At 32.3% G+C, this 23,502-nt stretch overlaps 1 protein-coding gene across 2 annotated transcripts in view; it reads left to right on the top strand.

Annotated features, from left to right (window-relative positions):
• Positions 1-23,502, top strand: part of PIG-S (phosphatidylinositol glycan anchor biosynthesis class S) — a 233,453-nt gene that overhangs the window by 180,183 nt on the left and 29,768 nt on the right. For both annotated transcript variants that reach the window (XM_085950583.1, XM_085950584.1), the window contains exon 2: positions 22,547-22,637. In XM_085950583.1, the coding sequence (XP_085806709.1) occupies positions 22,547-22,637 (91 nt within the window). The remainder of the gene's footprint in view (positions 1-22,546; positions 22,638-23,502) is intronic.

Below are 23,502 nucleotides of genomic sequence, written 5' to 3'. Positions count from 1 at the left end.
TAATTATGTTTTCCAATAATATGGTATGTACCTAGCACGTAAGTTTTAAATAAAGAAATATCTTAATAATAAATATGTATACTGGTATGTGAGGAAGATGTAAAATTGTTATACTATAAATGAGATGAATGTCGGAGTAAATGAGAATTGAGATAAATAAATGTAAGCGAGGATTAAAATATAGTAACATGTATAGCATAATTACCGCAGAGAGTTACTATTAAACTCAGTAGTTTTGTTTTGTATAATTAAATTCAGTAGCTTCATTTTATAATTAAAAATAATACACGTACTGCACTGCCTTATCCTATAAATCACTGTATACTGCATATGCGTGAGTCGGAAGATTATTTTGATAGTATGTGTGTACTGTTATACCGATACGATTTGAACGAATCGGCTGGGAATTCCCTATCCATTTTTTTCTTTGCGATGTTTTTATAATTTGTAAATTTTAAAAACTTCTTAAATACTTAACTTTCTGCGTAGCTTTCTTCCGTAATTATGTTTTGAATAATTTTGTCTAGTTAATAGATTAGAATAAGATTTTATAACAAATTAAATGTTAAGTAATAACGCGCGACGCACTGCTAATTAGGTGGTGCCTCTGAGGAGGGGGGAGGGAGGCTTAAAAAAGTTCCTCTCCCGAAATGAGTAGTGCGGGAGTTCGATTCTGTCCTTCTAATAAGATAGTAATGTAGTTCGATTTCGCTCTTCTAACAAGATAGTTGAGTTCGATTCGGCTCCTATAGGATTATAGTATAAAACCCACGCTCCTTTATGGCGTGCAAGTTAATAACTAAATAAATAAAAATTATCAATTGAATATCAAAAAATAAGTTCCTAAATAAATAATCCGTTTTATATAGAGTTAATAAAAATTAAATGTAGTAACCCTGTAATGTTTGAAATGATAAAAAAACCGTGTTTATAACAAAATAAATAAATAAACAGATTTTAATATTTTCTTTAAGACTTTAATTCACATTGTATACATTTCCAAAAAAAACTATAAACATTTAATAACCACCCTATGGTACGTGCACTAACAAGTGAGCTAGCCAGATTTGTGTCGTGCTATTGAGGGTGTGTTATTTTGGCGCCTAACGTGGGGCGCCAAAATAACTTATTTTTTGATATTCAATTGATAATTTTTATTTATTTAGTTATTAACTTGCACGCCATAAAGGAGCGTGGGTTTTATACTATAATCCTATAGGAGCCGAATCGAACTCAACTATCTTGTTAGAAGAGTGAAATCGAACTACATTACTATCTTATTAGAAGGACAGAATCGAACTCCCGCACTACTCATTTCGGGAGAGGAACTTTTTTAAGCCTCCCTCCCCCCTCCTCAGAGGCACCACCTAATTAGCAGTGCGTCGCGCGTTATTACTTAACATTTAATTTGTTATAAAATCTTATTCTAATCTATAAACTAGACAAAATTATTCAAAACATAATTACGGAAGAAAGCTACGCAGAAAGTTAAGTATTTAAGAAGTTTTTAAAATTTACAAATTATAAAAACATCGCAAAGAAAAAAATGGATAGGGAATTCCCAGCCGATTCGTTCAAATCGTATCGGTATAACAGTACACACATACTATCAAAATAATCTTCCGACTCACGCATATGCAGTATACAGTGATTTATAGGATAAGGCAGTGCAGTACGTGTATTATTTTTAATTATAAAATGAAGCTACTGAATTTAATTATACAAAACAAAACTACTGAGTTTAATAGTAACTCTCTGCGGTAATTATGCTATACATGTTACTTTATTTTAATCCTCGCTTACATTTATTTATCTCAATTCTCATTTACTCCGGCATTCATCTCCTTTATAGTATAACAATTTTACATCTTCCTCACATAACAGTATACATATTTATTATTAAGATATTTCTTTATTTAAAACTTACGTGCTAGGTACATACCATATTATTGGAAAACATAATTAAACAATTTAAATATTTTCTTAATCTATTGACTCCATTCGTCACCTCGCATACTTGTTTCAATTTACCAAATTCTTCCCACCTAGTGTACACCAGTGCATACACAGGGCGAGGACTTAAACTGAAATAGAAAAATAGATTGACGGTTTTCCAGGGGATTTTAGTTATGAGTTTTATAAAGCCGCCGGGGTAAAGATTAGGTGACAATGTTTGGGCCATCAAATATATATTATATTATCATAGATATTTAAACGGTATTTTCTGTTGGTGTTAGTAGTCTTTATTAAAATGAGAAAAATTCATGTCTATTAAATTTAATATTTTACATTCTAAAGAGTATTTTGGCTTATCCATTTTAGGAGTATTTGAAAAGCACACCCAACCATTTTAGCGGGTTTTGAAATTTACCCTAATTTTTGATCATACCTATTGACGGTTTTTGTCGTTTTTAAAAGTTCAATCTTTGGTCACCATATAGGTAACCAAAATATAATGTTTGAGGCTTTCACGGTTGTTTTTTATCGTAGTATATTCTTGGGTTTTCACCGTGTCTCCTTCCTTCTTTACTCTTAGATAATCGGATTCCTTTTGACTTTCTTAGAGCAACGTTTACATTCACATACATACACTACATTTCATCATAAAACATATCTCTTGATAATGGCCTCTGCAACGAGCCCGAAACGTCGAGTAAAGAAGGAAGAAGGAGACACGGTGAAAACCCAAGAATATACTACGAGGTAACCAAAATGTCCACCTAAATACATCTAACTCAAAAATTCTCCGCTGCCTGATAAGGTTAGTGCGATAATATTATATGTGACGAATAAAGGCTAAGAACTAACCTATGCAATTATATTATATTTATATTAAACGTAATGCTTACCTTTTGTTGAAGAGTATTTGCCTGCTATTTTTTATACTACGCGATCTGTCATTTATTACTATAGGTATTATTTTTACAACGTTTTTCTTATCTCGTATTCTTATTTGTCCGGTGGTTCTTTGTCCGCTACAAATCTTGCAATCGATTTTTAACTAACTTCCCGACCAGCTAGACATTTTGAAACTTTTAGAATATATCAGAACACGATACCAATGCATTTTTTAAATACTTTTAGCCATCTTTAACGGCCCACGTGCTCGTCGTAGGTCAAAATTGAGTTTTTATTGTATTTTCAAAACATGATCCTGGACACTCCTTAAACGTTGTAGATAATCTATTTATATAATTTTGAAGCCTTATTATTGTTTATAGTTATTTTAAACATTTGATGACTGCATAAAGTATTTTTGTTACATAAAATAGTATTCTTTTAAACCTCTCGCTCTAATGTTTTAGAATATAGTCATATTTCGGTACATAACTGTGCAATGGTGTTAAGATTTTTTACATTTATTAATTTTTAGACGCATTTATAAAACCAATAGTATAATTTATTACGAGATAATTTTTGTAAAATATTCACGATAAAAAATTATATTGATAATCTCTGTGATCCCAAATTTGACAAGAATTAGGCATTTTATTATTCAAAAAATCGGCAAGATTAACACATTTGAAGATGATTCTAAAGATACTTATTATAAGCTATGTCTTTGACCATTCAAATGTGATAAAGATCTTATGAATAATGATTGTTTTATAATAATTATTGACCTAAGAATAAGGTAGTGTTTTTTTGAAATACGCCATTTCTTTTGTCATTCCCCAGTGGTTAAGCTACAACATACGGCCGTAGCCATAAATTGACAAACTATAATTGAAGTAGGGAGTAAAATGATATTGACGCGCGTGTTTGAACATGTACCATTTAAAAAAAATCGGTTAGGTAAGTAAGCAAGTAGAATTGAATTCATTTTCAGTATGAAAAGTTATTTCGACACCATTATTGGTTGCTAGGGGTCTGGGGTCCTAGCAACTAAATTATTAATATATACTGCGTTACTATGGAAATCAATATGACATTTCAGTATTATTTCTATCAAGTACAAATTTTTTTGATCGTTTAAGCTAGTCAAGTCAAGTTTATATGGTTCAACAGAATTTAAAAACATTGTATAGGTACGAGTATATAAAGTTCTTTTTATCTTGTAATTATTTTCTCTTCAAACGCGTGCCATAGGTTCGCCACAACTGCCCTGTAATATATATTTTTTGTAGTACTTAAGGTTAGTAGTAAATATTTTTAGTTAATTTAGTAGAAATTGTGGTTAACTAGCATTGTTTTCACAAGTAGACGATATAATGAATGTCCCACGTAAATATTATTATTTTCGTAAGAGTGCTCTAAATATAAATTATATTCGATTGACGCTTTCTTTTGTTGCGTTTGCCAAAATATTCATTCATATTGTTAATTTTTCTTCGTGGTTATAAAAACGTCAGAATCTGACTAAATTAAGATAGGTAGGTATATCTTGGTATAGCTTGGAAAAGCCTCAGAAACATAGAGGGCAATAAGTCAATAACTATGTTTGATCAAATCGCTTCGGATATTGATATATTCCATTTATGTGAGGTGAATTTAGGCGGACGTTGTTTTATATGATTTTAAGACAGGATCTATAATAAACGTAGTTCCCTCTGTGTGCTTCCTTGTATTTTTATTTTTATTTTTTTAATATTTACTCACTCTTTATTTTGAAAATTATTAACACTTACTTTATTTATTTATTTAAAAAGACGCATTGAGAACATAACAAATTTTTAATTCAAGACGTTCACAACATGACATTTAGAATAAAAAGTACCTACATGTAAATCAACTAAAGAAAAAAACAAAGCAAAAAATAATTTTATAGAAAAGAAACAAAATAAAAAATACAAATTAAACAATAAAATAGAATTTTAAAAACAAAATACATAATGCATCTCTAAAAATGTCTACATCTCCAGGGAGTGCATTGACCAGCCGCACAGCCCTCGCTATTGGTGCCTGGTGAGCCTGACATGAGGAAACAGCTTTCACCCAAAATAGGTCATGGCTGCGACCACGCATGTAATTGACGGGTCCATAAAAATTAAAATTTTCCAGAATATCTGGATTGGAAACTATAGCAGAGTGAGAGCAGGGAAAATGCTTTGAAATGTCGTGAACGCTTTGAATTTATAATTTGTCATGTTCATTATATGTAAAATAAATAATTTTGAATTTGAAACTGCGATACGGCCAACTGCATACGTACAAATTTACGGACACGGTTGTAGTGGTATTGATTACTATAATTGTAGCAAACAATGCCAATACAGTATTTCACACTATACGGTTTTAACCGTGCGGAAAAAAAATCGAACGATAAAAATCCGAAGCGGCAACAACTTCACGCTCTTTTCTCCACTATACGGTTTATGCACGGTTTTTCTTCCGTCACTAGCTCAGTTTGTGGGTGAGTGTTATGCTGTTTGTATGATTTGAAACCGTCTAATGTGAAAGCGTGTATTAGGTCACGTACACCACGAGTCATCGGTAGAAATGGACGGCTGCCAGTGGCGAAGGGTGACTTTTGGAAAGAGGTAGGCTGTGGAGAGAGCACACTTATTAGATATATTTACGGGAAATAAGAAGATAATCCGACATTACTACTGATGAATAGGTACAAAAATGAAATTTCAAAAGCTCACTAATGGTAGAAAATTAAGCAATTAATTTGAATTGTGTATTTTCCTTAACATTTATAAACGCAAGATACCAATTTATAATTTAACCCGTAAAACTAGACACTTTAAAATACTTCTATATTTAAAATACAGACTTATGTAGAATATCATATTTCAACTGAATAACTGACTGAATAAATTGTCTTAATCTATGATTGAACTAACTGATAAATAAAAATCACGAGATAAATTATTTTATATTTTTAACAACAATCAATATTTATAATATATGATTGAATCCCATAGAAATTATTTTTTAAATTATCTTATTAATTATTTTGAATAAATGTGCACTGATTTGTATGGGCTGCCACAGACGTCTTGAAATTTATTATGAGAAACAAACTTCATATAAAAAAAAACGTTCGATTCACGCAAACATAATCCATACAATATGTGAAGCGAAACGAGATGTCGCCTATTCCTTTAAACTTTCGAGACATGCCATAAATGGTGCTTATTGAAATATGGGAAAAGATCGTAAAATTATTATGACAATTATACGATAAATGTCGTTGGGCATATTTAATATATTATTATGTGATTATATTATTTAATTTGGCAATATAAAAAAAATATATTTTTCGGTACTGTTCGGTTAAAGCGGATACGGAAAACGCATTTTGAAAATAGCCGATAAACTGGATTATTTGTTTGGTTAACCTAACCAAACCTAACCTAACCTAACCCAACCTAACCTAAACTAACCCAAACTAACAAATAATCCAGTTTATCGGCTATTTTCAAAATGCGTTTTCCGCTGTATCCGCTTTAACCGAACAGTACCTATTTTTCTTATTAAGAAGGTAGGCTTTAAATAATCGCCTAGTATGGAGTCTTCGCCACTGACGGCTGCTATACGGCGCCGTTTCGGTTTTTAACTGTCGCCGTGTAATGTGAAAGGAGCGTCGTTGTTAATTGCTAATGCCACTGTAGGATGATTTTCCTCGACACCACATTCCCGAAAGTGTCGGGTCTGGAGGTCAGGGTTTTTGAAGAATTACGTCGCCCACCATACAGCATATTTTACTTTATGTAACAGTCTGGCGGTAACATTAAGTCTTGTCTGACCAACCCAATGCCGGAAAATTTAGTATTTTTAAATCAATTTGACAGTATGCCAAATAGTTGTGTAAAAATATTCTTTTAGATAAGAATTCATTTCGAGATATGTATATTTGGACATGTTATATTCCACCCACGATGGCGCGGCTTAAGCGTCGACCTATTTTAACTTTCCAACTACTTATCCTTTACTTTCGGCTGTATGGATATTATCCGTGGCTCTATCCGACTGATTTTCGCTTAGGGATGCTTACATACTGTAGCTTAAAATTTAGAAGGGATCTTTATTTAGCTACATATTTTTTATATTATACGCGGCGTAAATGTGAACTCTGCCATTCTTGGTGGTGTTGGCTTGTGTGTCTCTGATAATTACCTTAGGAATCGAGGGCATCCGTTGTTTGTTCTCCCACGGTGCAGAAATAACCTGCCATTAGTAATGCCAATTGGGAGGGCAATAACCATGTTTAATGAAATCGCTTCGGATATTGATATATTCCACTTACGTGAGGGTGAATTTAGGTGGACGTTGTTTTATAAGTTTTTAAGATAGGGTCTATCAAAGTTCACTCTGTGTGCTTCCATCTACTTTTACTTTGTTATTTTATTTTATTTCTTTTCTTACTTTATTTCTTATTTTATTACCTATTGTATTATTAACTCACACTTCTCGGTATTTTAATTTTTAAAATTTATTTACACTTATTTTATGTCATGTCGTGAACGCTTTGAATTTATAATTTGTTTTGTTCATTATATGTAAAATAAATAAATTTGATTGATTTGATTGATGGCGTCGTGGGTCCCAGGTTCGAATCCTGAGTCTGGCAAGTACACATATTGTTTTTCAATATGTGTATGAGTCAGAGTATATAGACCTAATAGGTTGAGCAAGTGGCTAACATTAATTTCTCGTAAAAACAAAAAAAATCTGTTAATATAAACCTCCACTATGTTGATTATGATCTTATTAGGATCAGACATGATCATGGATTGTTAAATTAGGTACCTACTCGTTATTTCCAAAGATACCTATTGAAAAAAACTTTTAATAAAATCTGTAGTGGTGTAGCTTAAATGTATGAAATTTCCTATCTTATTGCGACAAATTTGACTAATGATTTTACAATACTCTCTGTAAACTTATAATAATCTAGTTAATAATAATATAATAATAATAAAATATAATCTTGTTATCAATGCAACCACACGTGCAGTTGTTCGATTCGAAACTCCAACTGCCTTAAAAAATCCTGATACGTTATAAGATAAGGCTCCTTCTATCTAGAGCAGAAGTAGTCAACCTTTTTACACCTACCGCCCACTTTTGTATCTATGTTAGTAGTAAAATTTTCTAACCGCCCCCCGATTCCACAGTAATAGTGATTTATAAAGTAGAGAAGTAACTTTACTTTATAAAATTTATAAAGCAGAGTTACAGCAAGTTAAAGCATATAAAAATAATTACTTACCAAATACTTTATGTCAGACTTTCGCTAAGTTTGGCAGAATAAATCTTTCTAAAACAACTTACTGTATATCTATATATCTATCTTTTTATGTATACTTTGCATACATAGAAGCATGAAGTCTGATTTTTTTTGAAATTTTTTGAAATTACATTTAGTTAATAAAGTTATGAATGAGATCCCTGAGGCTGATGCTGCGAAACTAATTACTGGATATTTGGCTCACTTGCCATTTAGTTTCACTTACGTAACGTGAACTAAACTTATGCGAGGACGATGCAAATAGTACATTTCTGAAATTTAAATTGTCACGGGGAATTTTGTGAAAACATAATGAAAACCCCTACCGCCCACCATGAAAGCTGGAACGCCCACTAGTGGGCGGTAGGGACAGGTTGACTACCCCTGATTTAGAGTCAACATTACTTGGTTATTTCTCGGGATTGCAATACCGAATGAATATATCAATACCGGGATTTCTTATTGAATACCGGTATTAATACTAATATTCGTCAAAACATATTATAGAAAAAAAAGAAGTAGATACATATCAATAAATACAACTATTAAAATCTTTTTCAAACACTATTTTATAGCAACTTTAAGTGCCTACCTACATTTATTATATTGATCTTTATATATATAGAATATAGATCATAATATTTTAGAACTGCTCATTTTTACAAAAAATATTGTAAGTCCGGGTACAGAAAAATCTCTCTCAAATTCAACGTTTGCTGGATGTACTATCAACTTTGTATCAATAGTAAGGTATATAATAATTGGAAATGGGATTTGATTTAATATTATTTAACTTTTGCTAGTTTCAGTCAATATATTGCGTTTTGGCAGCATAAAACTTACACATTATGTTAAATATACAATATAGTAGTAAGTAATTAAACAATAACATAAAATTTATTTTTGAAAACATTTACGTGTATGCTTTCTTAATGCCGACAATATCGGTATTTCGGTATCGATAAATAATTGAATACCGGCATTGAAATCCCTAATTATTTCTAATACCATGTCTTTCCATTAAGACTAGCGATTGCAATACCGAATGAAAATGTCAATACCGGTTTTTCGGTATTTCTTATTGAATACCGGTATTCGTTAAAACATTAAAAAAAGCAGAAGTACTACTTATATCTATTAAAATTTATTTAAAACATTATTTTATAGCAAAAACCGATATACCTACAGTTATTATGTTGACATTTTAAAATATCCATTGTTCATAATAACTGGTGATTTTTACAAATAATTTGAATATATTGATGATTTTAATTAAAGCCCTTAAAAAGGCTAGTTCATCAAGTGCAAATAATTGCGGCTGCAGGAAAAGCTTCTTAAATTCAACGCTTGTACAGTCATCAATAATAATAGAATACTTGAACATTTGTCTACTATTTCGAAATTATAATAAGATAATTATTCATCGCGATAATTATATAATTAATATTAGATATATTGATAGATTTTGTTTTTTCATTATATCACATCTGTTGCATTTGCATTTTAATATTTAATTCATTTTCAATAACGTAAATTATTAGTGTGCTTTCTTAATACCGAAAATGCCGGTATTTTGGAATTTTAAAACCGGTATTTCGGTATTGATAAATACTGGAATACCGGTTTTTAAATACCGGTATCGCAATCCCTATTTAAGACGTATTAACAGTGAACAAAATAAAATAATAGGAACAATGCCATTGCCTCTAGGTATAGTTCAAGCTCTTTACTCGTGATTTTTATTTTATTTCAAGAGTAAATTGATTTAGAGTAAGTACAATGCATAATCAGCTGTTTTATGGAGATACCTGATACCCAATAAATAAATAATAAAAACGCCAACTCCGCGGACATGACCTAATTCCAAATTCCGGAAAAAACGTTAACTTGATACATTTTTTTACTGTCTGTTTATTCGATTTACAGCAAAATTGGATATTATTTTTTTGCCTCACGAGTTAACAAAAAAAACTGTTTTGCTGATGTTACAATTTACAATTTCACAATATTTTTAGGTATGCAAATAATTTCCGATGTCCTGGGTCGCTGAGTTTGGGTCCGAAGTCCCCCTTTTTGCTCTTAATTATTATAAAATTTACAATATTTTTTCGATTCGTAGATCTCGTACGATTGGTCGTGGCTTCTGGATGATTTCGTAAAAGCGCGTTGACACGGTCCAAGTACACTTGGACCGAATGCCATCCAAGTGCACTCGCATGAGACATCTTCATACTAATTATTCCTATCCAACTACTTGGACCGCGTCCTACCACCCAAGTTAGTTTGCCGTTTGGATAGGAATAATTAGTATGAAGCTGTCACTTGGATGGCACTCAGTCCAAGTGTACTTGGATCGTATTTGGACCGTGTCAACGCGGCTTTTAAGGGGCGGCTGAAGAGCTCGGTATTCAAATATAATTTAATATGCAATGGACCTCGGCGTCGTACGCACGTTAATTTAAATCGATCTTTTGGCAAAAATCACTAATCATCGGAGATTTTATTTAAAAAATATATTATTATTACTATTGTCGACCTTCTACATTATTATTATTGTGGACAATCTTACATTATTATTTGATAAACAGCTGCACGTGTCCGCTGATCAGAAAACAGGGCTGTCAAAATAATATAATATTTGTAAAATGTTAATTTCATCATAGTTTTTAATCAAACCTGTGCAAGTACATACTGATAACTTGGGTGGATATCGTGGCAAACATACTATTGATATATCTACGGGTATATTATTATTATAACCCAATTCAAATTGAACATAGGTTGATACTCAAATACTATTATAGTATCTTTATGATTTCGAGAAAATAATACGATGGAATATATTATATAATCCATATCAATTATTTGAAAACATTATATTTGCATGTATATAATATAGTGAAAAGGTCAGATAACTGTTTTCTCTGCAAGATAACATCAAAATTTATATAGACTTACTTAAATGAAGAATTACATTCATGAGTGAGCACGGCTTAAAGTTCAAAGTTGACTTTATATAACTAATAAAAAATGCTGTTTGTTTCTACGAATAAAAAATCACGGCAATCAGAAAGGCCGGAAAATATGGCCGACAATGCATGATACACAAACATAAAATACACAAAATTACAAACACATACGAAGTTTACCGCACACGTGCAGACCACGTGATATTTGTTTACGCAAAATCGTCGCTTTCCAAAATGGCGAATTTGGTTGCCAGTTTTTACTGCGATGAATCAATGTGTTCCTTCCCGTCTTTTTTTATTCGTAGGTTTGTTTACTATGTACACCGAGAAATTTCCATTAATAAAATCGGAAATGAGTTGGAATATAATGCAACCAAAACTGGAAAAATTCTATTATGGGTGTTTACTTTTTGAATTAGTTGACCCCAGAAAAAACAGGTACATGCCACTACGTGAACCGCAGTGGATATTAGATGGACAAAACTTAAATAATATAAATATTATAAATAAAACTTAAAAAGTACAAAATAATTATGTCTTCGACAGCCCTGACGTTATTTTCTGCCTGCCAGTCCGACTGGCGAATAAAAAATAAATGTGTGTGGTGGTGACTGTATGTTAATAATTATTTTTAGGCAATCATGATATAAATTATTTCGTCCATTGGCTTTACATAAATAATGGTAGGTACTACCTACCTATTGTTTCACTAGTTGTATAAAAGTAAAATTGCGCAATAAGTACCTATTATTTTTAATATGTTGGTCCTAAACATTAAAAATAAATACTATTCATTATTAATGTTTTTTGGATAGCACATGAAATAAAAATGTAGGTAGATATGCATTTCAACATCCTTCGTATGTTTAATTCTCGGACAATTTCAGATTAAAAAGTTATTAATATATTATTAAGTTTATATTGTGGTAACCACATAATTGAAAATGTCACCATCATATTGGTTTCAATACTTTCTCCCAAACAGTTGATTAACAAATTGAATTTAGTAACATTTACGTACCTACCTATATTAGAAGATATTATTTTTTGGTCACCCCATTCTGTCTTCACGTCGACCGTGTTTATGATTTAAATTTAATTTAGAGACCATTTACATTTGACACAAGCATTGTCGGCGACCTTTGTATATTGCTAGTAGACCAACAATTCCGGACCACATATAAAAAAATCATATTTTCAATTCTCAAGGGCAATTCTGTAGAGCTTACCCTTCCGTTGATTTTATTACAATCATTGGCGATGTCTTTACCTACCAGAGGCACCTAACGGATTAATTCGAAGCTTGCAATTTGAGACATTTTTTTTGATAATTTAGAATTTTATAATTATTTTTTATAAAATGTGAATTTGTCAAAGGATCCCATCTTATTATTACATATACTTTATGGTCATATTTATTATTAATTTTTAGTTTATTAAATTTTCTATGTTGTACCTACCTAAGAGATTTTTTTTACTGATTTATGGTTTTAATATTTTTTTACATTTATTTTAAAAAACATCGATTTTTATAAAAATATAAATGTGTTCTTATTATTTATGTTACGCCGAATGTGCGAAATTGACTATTTCATGAAATGGGCAAAATATCTGCCAAGTGCGTGAATTCGGTAGTAATTTATCTGCCTAGTTCATGCATTGGGCAAATTATGTAGTAGCGCTACGGTGGTGTTTTTTGCAACTAAACCAAATGTGTCAAATGCTCATGCATTGGTCAAAATAGATGGTCGCGGTCCGATGGTGTTTTTTGCAACTAATCCAATTAACCAAATGTGTCAAATGTCATTGATTATAATATAAAAATATACCAATCAATAACTACAATGACGTTCATATTCATTTATTATGCCCAAAAAAATCTAGAACTATAATATGATAACGGAAGAATTTAGGTGTGTTAGGAAGGTATTTTCGCGATTTGATTCGTGCTTGAGTATCAATCGTGCAATGGTCGATTGTTTGTTTATGATAGTATGATTTGATAGTTTGTTTACAATTGTTAGCTAACCTCAAAATGGACATTCAGCTGAATTCAGAATTACAAAACATAACCTAACCTAACCTAATAATAATAATATTATATTATGTCCAATTATAACTAATAAAACCATCCGTATTAAATTTACTTTTTCTACTGTCATGTTGACAGTTTAAGAATTCCATACCCTGGCGAATTCACGCACTCGGCAGATAATTTACCTAATTCATGAATAAGGCAACGGGCTTGACTATTACATGAATTAGGCAAAATTTTGCCCATTTCATGTAATAGTCAATTTCGCACATTCGGCGTAACATTTATATCAAATCAAGCTTCAATATTGCGACTCTAAATAAGATTTCTATAGTATAGACCTCCTCGTTTTGTATAGACTCTATACAAACCTTCACTCTGTAGAGGCGCCCATAATATGATCTTATTAGGGTCGGACATGGTCGGAAAAAAATATTTAATTAAATACAAACCAATTTGAGTTATCTTTTGTCGAATTGCCGATTTTTTTCCGTAGGTACATCAGAACTAAATGTAGATACTCTTTGTAGGATTTGAAATCCCTGTATCCTGCTCGATTTCTTGATTCCCTAATTCCGGGATCGGAAATACTCGAATCCCGGAATTAGTTCTTAAATGTTTAATTGCTAAAAATAGCGTATTTTCATCCCGACTCTCTCATGTATCCATCATCTCTCTTTAATCATAATACATTATTTAGTAGTATCAACACTCAACCATTAAAATTAAAATAAACTTAACTGCCCTTTTTTGTTGCAAGTCAGTTACTATATCATCCAAATCTAATTTAAATGCCATCTCTGCTTTAATAGACAATATTGCGAGTTCACGGTTTCAGATATATTCAAAAATACACCTGATGACTTCCAAAACTCACGAGTGACTAACAAAAATATTTGGATACATTTTAAGTTAGGTAAGTAAGTAATTATAACCTATAATTCACAAATCTGCACGTGTCATTTATGGTCACCAAGGACGTGACGTCCAAGGTAAACGGAAGTAAACTAGACATTGCGAACCCAATAAAAAAGTTACAGTCCTGTTAAACCTTTTATATTAATTTAAGTATACATTTTGTTTCCAACCAGTGAGCTGTTTTTTAATGGAAAGATATTTCCGTTATTACTAAGTTTTTTTTTTCGACCATGTCTGATCCTGATAAGATCATATGGGCCTCCACAGAGTAGAGGTTTGTATTGACAGATTTTGTTTTTTTACGAGAAATGTATGTCAGGCACTTGCTCAACCTATTAAGTCCATACCCTGACACACACAAATTGAAAAACTATATGTGTACTTGCCAGACCCAGGATTCGAACCTGGGACCCACGGCTTTATAGTCCAACGCTTAAGCCGCGCGGCCACCGTGGGTGTACTAAGTTTTACTTAATTACTAAGTTTAGGTAGCCATTTCTGTATTATATACCTAATAATTCTCCTCGATTTGCCGCCCTTCGAGTAACTGCCGCCCACAAGCGACGCTCAGTCTGCCTACCTCCACGGGACGTCACTGGGAATCGGAATGGATTGCCTGCCGATCAAAAGCACAAAGCGAAAACCATATTATGTATATGCTATCGTGCAATTGTTGAAATTACAGAAAATTACGGAATTAAACCGTATTGTAATCATAATCTTTGAATTATGCATTATTGACAATGCTGATTATTGTATTTACCTGTTTGATTTTTAATGTCTGACCATTTCCTCAATCGATTAGGTATATTAAGCAGGTAGGTACCTACATATTTACCTGTTACTATTATATGCAACAATTTCATGGCTACAGAAATAATTTTATTGATTATACTTGAGCATATATCACCATAATTCCCTTGTCTTATGCGAGCATTCGAGCGGTCATCGAACCTACGTATATTTATTTTTCTCTATAGTTATCAAATCATTTAGACCGAGTGCTACGGGGGGGGGGGGGGGGGGGTTGAATATAATATTTAATAATATAAAAGACACAGTTTATTTTATGATACGTCTACCTGAGACGATAGCAGCGGCGAAGGGTGGAGGTAGGCTGTTAAGATCCGCCATAAATAGTTCACATTAAACTTTGTCGGTATACGTATTGTTTTCATCCAAATAAGACTACAATTATTTACAGATGGTGTTGGTTAGTTTTTAAAATACAATTAAACCCTGCGGAAACCAAGTCTAATAAATAATAGTCCAAAAATACTCATCTATCTAAAATTATGCAATTAAATCATACATACATTTGGATATTTTATAGATAGAATAATATTTAATATCTATTATTGGTTTAGACAGGGTAAAATGTACCAACAATATCTATTCATCCAACGAAAACAAATAAGTATGAATGAAAAAGTGTGCACAATTTTGTCGTATCGCCCAATATATACCAAAACTGTTATGGTTTGGTTTAGGGAGGGTTTAATTGATTTTAAAAACCATCCAACACGATATTCTGTAAATTGTAGTCTTAGTTTAATAAAAACAAATATCTACGTATGACCAACAAAGTTTAATATGAATTATTTATGGCGGATCTTAACAGCCTACCTCCACCCTTCGCTACTGGACGATAGTATACCCGAACAGCTATTCGGGCTCGAATCCCGCTGGATGTCGTATTTTTTTGAAAATCATTTTTCTTGTGGTTATATAAGTACCTACTTATGTATTGTTTTATAAAATATTTTGCGCAGTGTAAAATGCTCTCTCGTGTTTTATAATAAATATTATAAAACATTTGGTATAACGTCTTTGATAGTCTAATCCAGAGTTTCTCTACCAAGGCCCATGTTGCCCTCTTGGAGCTACATAACATGTCAAGGGACCACATGCTAACACCTATATAGCCATAGCAAACTCTAAAAAGGGGGGGGGGGGGCATTGTCAAAATATAATAATATTAATAATTACAAGATAAAAAGAACTTTTTATATACGTTTTTAAATTTTCTGTTGAATTATTATGCTCAATATGCTCAAACTTGTACTTGATATAAAGTAAATAAAAAACAAACAAACAAACAAATATAGAATACTGAAATGTCATTTTGACATCTCATTTTAATTTCCATAGTAACGCACGTACCTATATTAATAATTTAGTTTCTAGGACTACCCCCTTAGCAATCAATAATAGTCTTTTACTTTTTACGGATTTTTCTGAAATAACTTTCCATACAAGACAGAATTAACTGCAAATGAAATCAATTCTACTTAAAGATGGCTAAACATATTAAAAGAATGCATTGGAATCGAGTTCTGATATATTCTAAAAGTTTCAAATGTCTAGCTAGCCGGGAAGTTAGTTAAAAATCGATTGCAAGATTTGTACCGGACAAACAAGAATACGAGCTAATAAAAACGTTGTAATAAAATGAGGTTTTTAAACATGTATAACAAAACTATTAAATAAAATGCAATAGGTAGTAAATTTTTGAATAAATAATGAAATAGAGAGTATATTAAAGAACCTTGACGAGTTATTCGTCTGTTCTCAATAGATTGTAACTTTAAATTTTGCTAGTTTGCATCAGTCACTAAAACACACTAAATCACAGGTCGCGACCCCTTTTTATAAAAGCCATGTGACCCGCGACCCCGATGCAATTGAAAAAGGCATTTTTAATAAGTGTACCGGACACGCGTTGACTCATTAGCTCTGGGGCGTTCATAAACATAATACAGAGGCCCCGTTATTCGAATACGAAGGCCTCCTATATTATATCGAGCGCGACACTGGTGTCTCGTCTGAAACGGGCCTTAGACTGAAAAGGTGACCACGTGACAAAAAAGGTTTGACAACACTGGTATAACTCCAAAATACTCTAATATAGAGTTGGGTATTTCCCGAGAAAATCTTAATCTCCAGATTCGGGATTTCCCGACATGATGAAATTTTGAATTCTCGAGATTCGGAATTTCCAGAAAAAAATTCTCGAGAATTCTCGAGATATCGGGAAATTTAAAAAAAACTGTTAAAATCCTAAAATCAGCGTAAAAACAGACAAATTCCAAAAAAATATGATTTTTTTTTATTTATGTAAGAAGACAAACAAAATAGAATAAGGGAAACAATAATAATTCAAAACATTACTTATTAAAATAGTATTTCAAAAAACACAGACTGTCAATCGATGCATCTGACAATCGCGTATGGTTTTGAGACACAAAATTTCATGATGTTGCAAAAATTGCGCTCATGAAGTCGACATTGGGTTAATGTTATATGACCCGATCAGTCTTTGAATGTTTTGTGTTTTCTGTCCATTTTTTTTCATATTTAAAATCGTTTTTCCAATTAATATTTGATAATAAAGAAATCCCGAATCCCGAGGAAAGATTCTCGAGATCCGGGATTTCCCGAAATGTTCTGTGAGAAATTCCCGAAACCCAACTCTACTGTCCGTCCAGCGGGCATCTTCGCCACTTCAATCTGATTGTTTATTAAATACGTAATAAATATTATGTGCACCATTGTCAACTTTAGTCAGGTGCCAAAGATTATTCATTCCTTAGAATTCACTTAACCCTTCGCTTTACACCGCCGCGAATCTACCATTTCAATCAGCTGTCTAAAGTGCATTGATAGAATAGTAATTCGACACCAAGTGCATTATAATTGTGAATAAATCGTGCGCAGTACTGCAATCAAGGTGAATCGAGATATTACACAGGATATGTACTTACAGTTGCATAATAGAGCGTTGCCAACTTAGCGTTCGGCCCCTTAGCGATAAAGCACACTTCGAGTGGCCGTGCTATGCTAGCGTGGCGCGAGATGCGTAAAAACATTGCCGACTCGAGTAGAAAGCTGATACAGTCACGACGACTGGTCCTAATTTTTCCGCCTCTCCCGTTGTTGTCTATGTATGAACTGTTATTGCCTGTCATTGTTCTATAGACTGCTCATACTGACGCGTCTGTCGTGTTCACACAGGGAATGGTTTAATTTGAATCGATAAGTTACATGATAAATAATACACTAGCATTAACACACCTTCATGGACCCGGACAAATAAGAATACGAGCTAAGAAAAACGTTGTAAAAAAGTAAAACTATTATTGGTTGCTAAGTGGGTCCTAGCAACTAAATCAATAATTATAATATATACGTGCGTTACTATGGAAATCAATATGACATTTCAGTATTATTTCTATCAAGTACAATTTTTTTTTGATCGTGAAATAACTTTTCATACAAAACAGAATTAACTGAAAATGAAATCAATTCTACTTAAAGATGGCTATAAAAGTATTAAAAAAATGCATTGGCATCGTGTTCTGATATATTCTAAAAGTTTCAAATGTCTAGCTAGTCGGGAAGTTAGTTAAAAATCGATTGCAAGATTTGTACCGGACAAACAACCACCGGACAAATAAGAATACGATCTACGAAAAACGTTGTAAAATAGGCTTTTTTGTTAAGTTTTTGAATGAAGAATGTTATGTTTTTCATAAGTATATTCAATCCTGAAAAAAATATTCTTGAATTGAAAATTCCCTAGATCAGTGATAGCGAACTTATGGTACGCGAATGATTTATTTAGAAGAGAGAGAAAAACCTACAATAATTTTGAAAAAATACAAAAAAAAAAATACAAATAAACGTAGCATATCGTCACTGTTCTGGCAGAAGACACTAATTCGAAAAAATTACATATTGAGTTAGTTATACCAAAATGTTACTTATTTCAAACTTTACCGTCTGGAAACCTTCTTAATAAATAAACAGTCTTTATTTTAACGTCATCCTTTTTACGATTACTTAATAAACTCACACGATAGACCATTTTAAACATTTTAATAACTTCAAAGTCAAATTACTCAAAACTAGTATTCTCCAGTTAGTGCGTTCTGCCAGAACAGAGACGATATAATATTTAAAAATAATGACGACATGCGTATTTTCTTTAGTTTTTAATATTATTTTACAAATCGATGCGCAAACGGAAACGACGAAATTCATGCATACATGATTGATCGCTTTGTATAAAAAATAGCAGGCAAATACTCTTCAAGATAAACATTAAGTACGTTTAATATAAATATATAATTGCATGGGTCAGTCCTTGGGGTTTATGCGTTACATAATATTATCGCACTGACCTCATCAGGTGACGGGGGAGCCGTGCCGCTCCGATTTTGATCGATTTACAATGCATGAGACCAATCGGGCAATTAAAAATAAAAATATTCAATAAACCTTTTATTTTAAACCAATAAAGAAATTTATCAGTAGTCATTCAAACAGCGGCTTGTTATTTTGCCTCAAACATAATCGCTAAAATGGAAAACTGTTCAGTGTCACTCAATATAATATGAAAGATGCGTGGTTAAAATGCTTCTACGATCTCTTTTGAAAACTTTGAAATCAAGGAAAAATTATTTAATGAATAAAAGATGTGCCTTCGGCCAGAAACACGATGAAAATTAGAATCTCAAGAGTTCAATAATTGTAATTTTTAAACTTTTTAATAGCATTCTTAAATACTATTTTTTCATTTTTTACCCATATTTTACCATCACTCTGACCATGTCCGATACTAATAGGATCATATGGGCCTCCACAGAGTGGAGGTTTGTATTAACAGATTTTCTTTTTACGAGAAATGGATGTCAGCCACTTGCTCGACCTATTAGGACATTAGGTTAGGGAATCCAATCCCGAGCCAAATTTTTGATCCCGGGATTTCGGGATTACAATTTGACGATCCCGGGATGCCGGGATTGGCATTTTTTTCGTTAGTTAATATTACATTTATATATATCTAAAAAACATTGATAAAATCGGTCAAAAATAAATCTAGTATAATTAAATTTATACTATCTTGGAAATACATAGGTTTAACGGAGTAAATAATATTGTAATATAAATAATAATGTGAGAATTAAACAGTTTTATTTATTTATCAATCTTTCCCATTTTTATTAATTTATGTGAAAAAATAAAATGAATTGGCAACACATGGTTAATAAATCAAACTTCATTCAAACTCGGTTTATTTCTAATGTAGTTATATGTCTTTAAAAGTATTTTTTCTGTTATATTTTTGTTTTATTCTATTTTCCATAAAAAATGATAAAAAAAATCAATCCCGAAAGTTTCGGGATTATGTTTACCAATCCCGTGATTCATAGGTATCGAATTTAGTCCGCGATCCCGGGATTGGAATCCCTAATTAGGTCCTACATGAATAACTGCTCGGCAAAAACTGCTTTGGAAAAATTTGGCACGCGTAGGTAAAAAGGTTCGTTAACCCTGCCCTAGATGGCCGCGATGACAGTCACGCTGAAGTCACATTATAACAGATATATCTTATTTACAAAGTGTTTGTAATTATTGTTACATCGCTATCATATTAATTAATAAAATAAGCATTGAATTACATCCTATGAAATCATTTCCGGAAAATATGCTCAATTTGTATACTTAATGTTAAATAATTTAAATATCGAATAACTAATGTGCAGCAGTGCATGTAATGATGATTCAATTTTATTGCTGCAATTATTTTGTCAATAAAATGTTGCAATCAGCATCCTGCACTTAAAATGTGCATATCGATAAGTTAATATGTACCTAATGAATCATAGTTATGTAGATCCATATTGTTTATCAGTGGCGAAAGGTGGAGGTAGGCTGTTACTATCCGCCATAAAAATAATGCACACCAAACTTTGTCAGTCATACGTATTTGTTTTCATTGAACTAAGACTACAGTAATTTACACATGGTGTTGGTTAATTTTTAAAATTCATGTAAACCCTGCGAAGACCAAACCATAATAGATTAATAGTCAAAACATACTCGTATATCTATAAAATATTTAATATTATGCCATTAAATCATACATGATTTTGAATATTTTATAGATAGAATAATATTTTTATCTATTATAGTTTGGTTTAGGCAGAGCTTAATTAATTTATAAAAAAACCAATAACGTGACGTGTAATATGCCCAAAATATCTTCTTATTCCACGGCGCTACATCCCGGGGTGGGATTTGGCCTCCTCCACAACCGCTCTCCACTCACTCCGGTCTCTCGCCACACTTCTCCACTTACCGGGTCTTCCTATATGAAGCCAGTCCACTTCTACGGCGTCAGCCCATCTCCTTCTTGGACGGCCTCTGGGTCTCTTCCGTTGGGGTAGCCACTTCGTCATGATCCTTGGCGCTCTAACTTCAGGCATTCTCTATGTCCCGCCCATCGTAGTCTTTGGGACTTACAGTATCTTATGATTGTTTGCTGTTCAATCAGCTCTTCCAACTCGTGGTTCATTTTTATTCTGTAGTTCCCATTTTCCAACGTGGGTCCAAAGAATTTGCGGAGTATTTTGCGCTCGAAGACAGTTAATTTGCCCAAAATTTACCAAAACTATTATGGTTTGGCTTAGGCAGGGTTTAACTGATTTTTAAAAACTAGTAAAATGTAGTCTTGGTTCAATAAAAACAAATACGTATGACAAACAAAGTTTAATGTCCACTATCTATGTCAGATTTTATCAGCCTACCTCCACCCTTCGCTACCGGTATTTATCGATCTACAGTTGGTCAGATTGAAATCGTCATCTGAATGCAGAACTATTTTAAGTTACATTAGAATTATTTGTTTGGAGAGGTCCCTGAAACACTCTGTTTCAATTGAATATGATTTGTATAGGCCAGTGATCTCTAAACTCGATAAGTATTCGAAATACTTTTGAATTTTAAAATTGTCATGCAAGCTACATCCATATTATGTATGCCGGATCGAGAATATGATCATGGAGAACATTAACTTTAAAAACGTAATTTATATTTTATTATAAGTATTTCTATTTTTAGTTATATTTAGATTTCAAGTTATACTTACATATTTATATTTTTTATAAAAATCGATGTTTTTTTTTAAATAAATATAAAAAATATTAAAACTGAATTAGTCAAAAATCAAACGTTAAAAAATTGAAAACTTAATAAACTAAATTTTAATAATAAATAAGACCATAAAATATAATGTAATAATAAGATGTGACCCTGCAACGAATTCACATTTTATTACATTTTTTTACAATAATTGTAAGTTTATCTTTGAATTAAAAAAAAAAATCTTTTTAATGTTTTCCGACCATGTCCGATCCTAATAAGATCATATGGGCCTCCACAGAGTATTTTTTTTTTTACGAGAAATGGATGTCAGCCACTTGCTTAACCTATTAGGTCCATACCCTGACTCACACACAAATTGAAAAACAATATGTGTACTTGCCAGACCCAGGATTCGAACCTGGGACCCACGGTGTTATAGTCAAACGCTTAAGCCGCGCGGCCACCGTGGGTGTTCCCCAAGGATCCCCCTTAATGTTGGTTTTTTTATTGTTTCAGAAGCGTACAGGATGTACGCGAGCATGTCGTTTGTAGCGGTGATGATAATCGTCGGTGTCCCCCTCTGGTGGAAAACCACAGAAGTTTATAGGTAAAAAAATCTATATATATTATTTATCTAGTTTTGTTGCATGTATTTAGAATTAATTAATATTAGCTACGAGACCTGGGAGAAGAAGAAGATTGTCATAGCTAAAATCTTGGAGACTAGATTGAGCTCAGATTTCATTCCTGTACAGAGCAGCAACAGACAGGGATAAGATTGTCAAAATCAGTCAGCGCCTGGTAACGAATATGGCACAAAAATAATTGACTATTATTATGTGCATAATTTAAAAATACCTCCGAGAAATATATACACTGAACTCCCCATTTACACGGTAGATACGTTCCACGCGATTTGCCGACCACTGCCATAGACCATTGCGCTAGTGCTCGGCCTAAGTGCTCGCACTAGACGCTCAGAATTAAAATATATTTTTCTATTTTTTTTTTACGTTATATAGTATTTTTAAGCGGTCAAAATGCAACCATTAGATAAAAATATCCATAATTTAAGTTATTTTAAAGAAACAGTCACTTGATATTACAATATAATCTAATATATAAAAATTACTATTTGTTTGTTTGTTTGTTTGTTCGTATTGTATTCACTGCCATACCGTTAATCCTATTGCGATAAAACTTTGTTAACTTATTGCTTGCACTTCCGTGAAGAGTATAGGCTATATCTTATATATAAAAATGAATGTCTGTCTGTCTGTATGCCTGTTTGTCTGTCTGTCTTTCTGTCTGTCCCGTATGCGTTCCTATACCATTCATCCGATTGCGATGAAATTTTGGTAAGTGGTTGTATGCACACCCGCAAAGGTTTCTGAATTAGAAAAATCATCATCTTCTTCTTCTTCATCATTCTATTTTCTTTTATTCGTATGGTTCCTATACCATTCATCCGA

The sequence above is a fragment of the Rhyacophila brunnea genome, unplaced genomic scaffold (assembly GCF_057557595.1).
Source record: "Rhyacophila brunnea isolate RB1 unplaced genomic scaffold, BYU_Rbru_1.0 scaffold_23, whole genome shotgun sequence".
NCBI classification, from domain to species: Eukaryota; Metazoa; Arthropoda; class Insecta; order Trichoptera; family Rhyacophilidae; genus Rhyacophila; species Rhyacophila brunnea.
The sequence above is the reverse complement of the archived record's forward strand: the minus strand, read 5'-3'. Positions and strand labels throughout refer to the sequence as shown.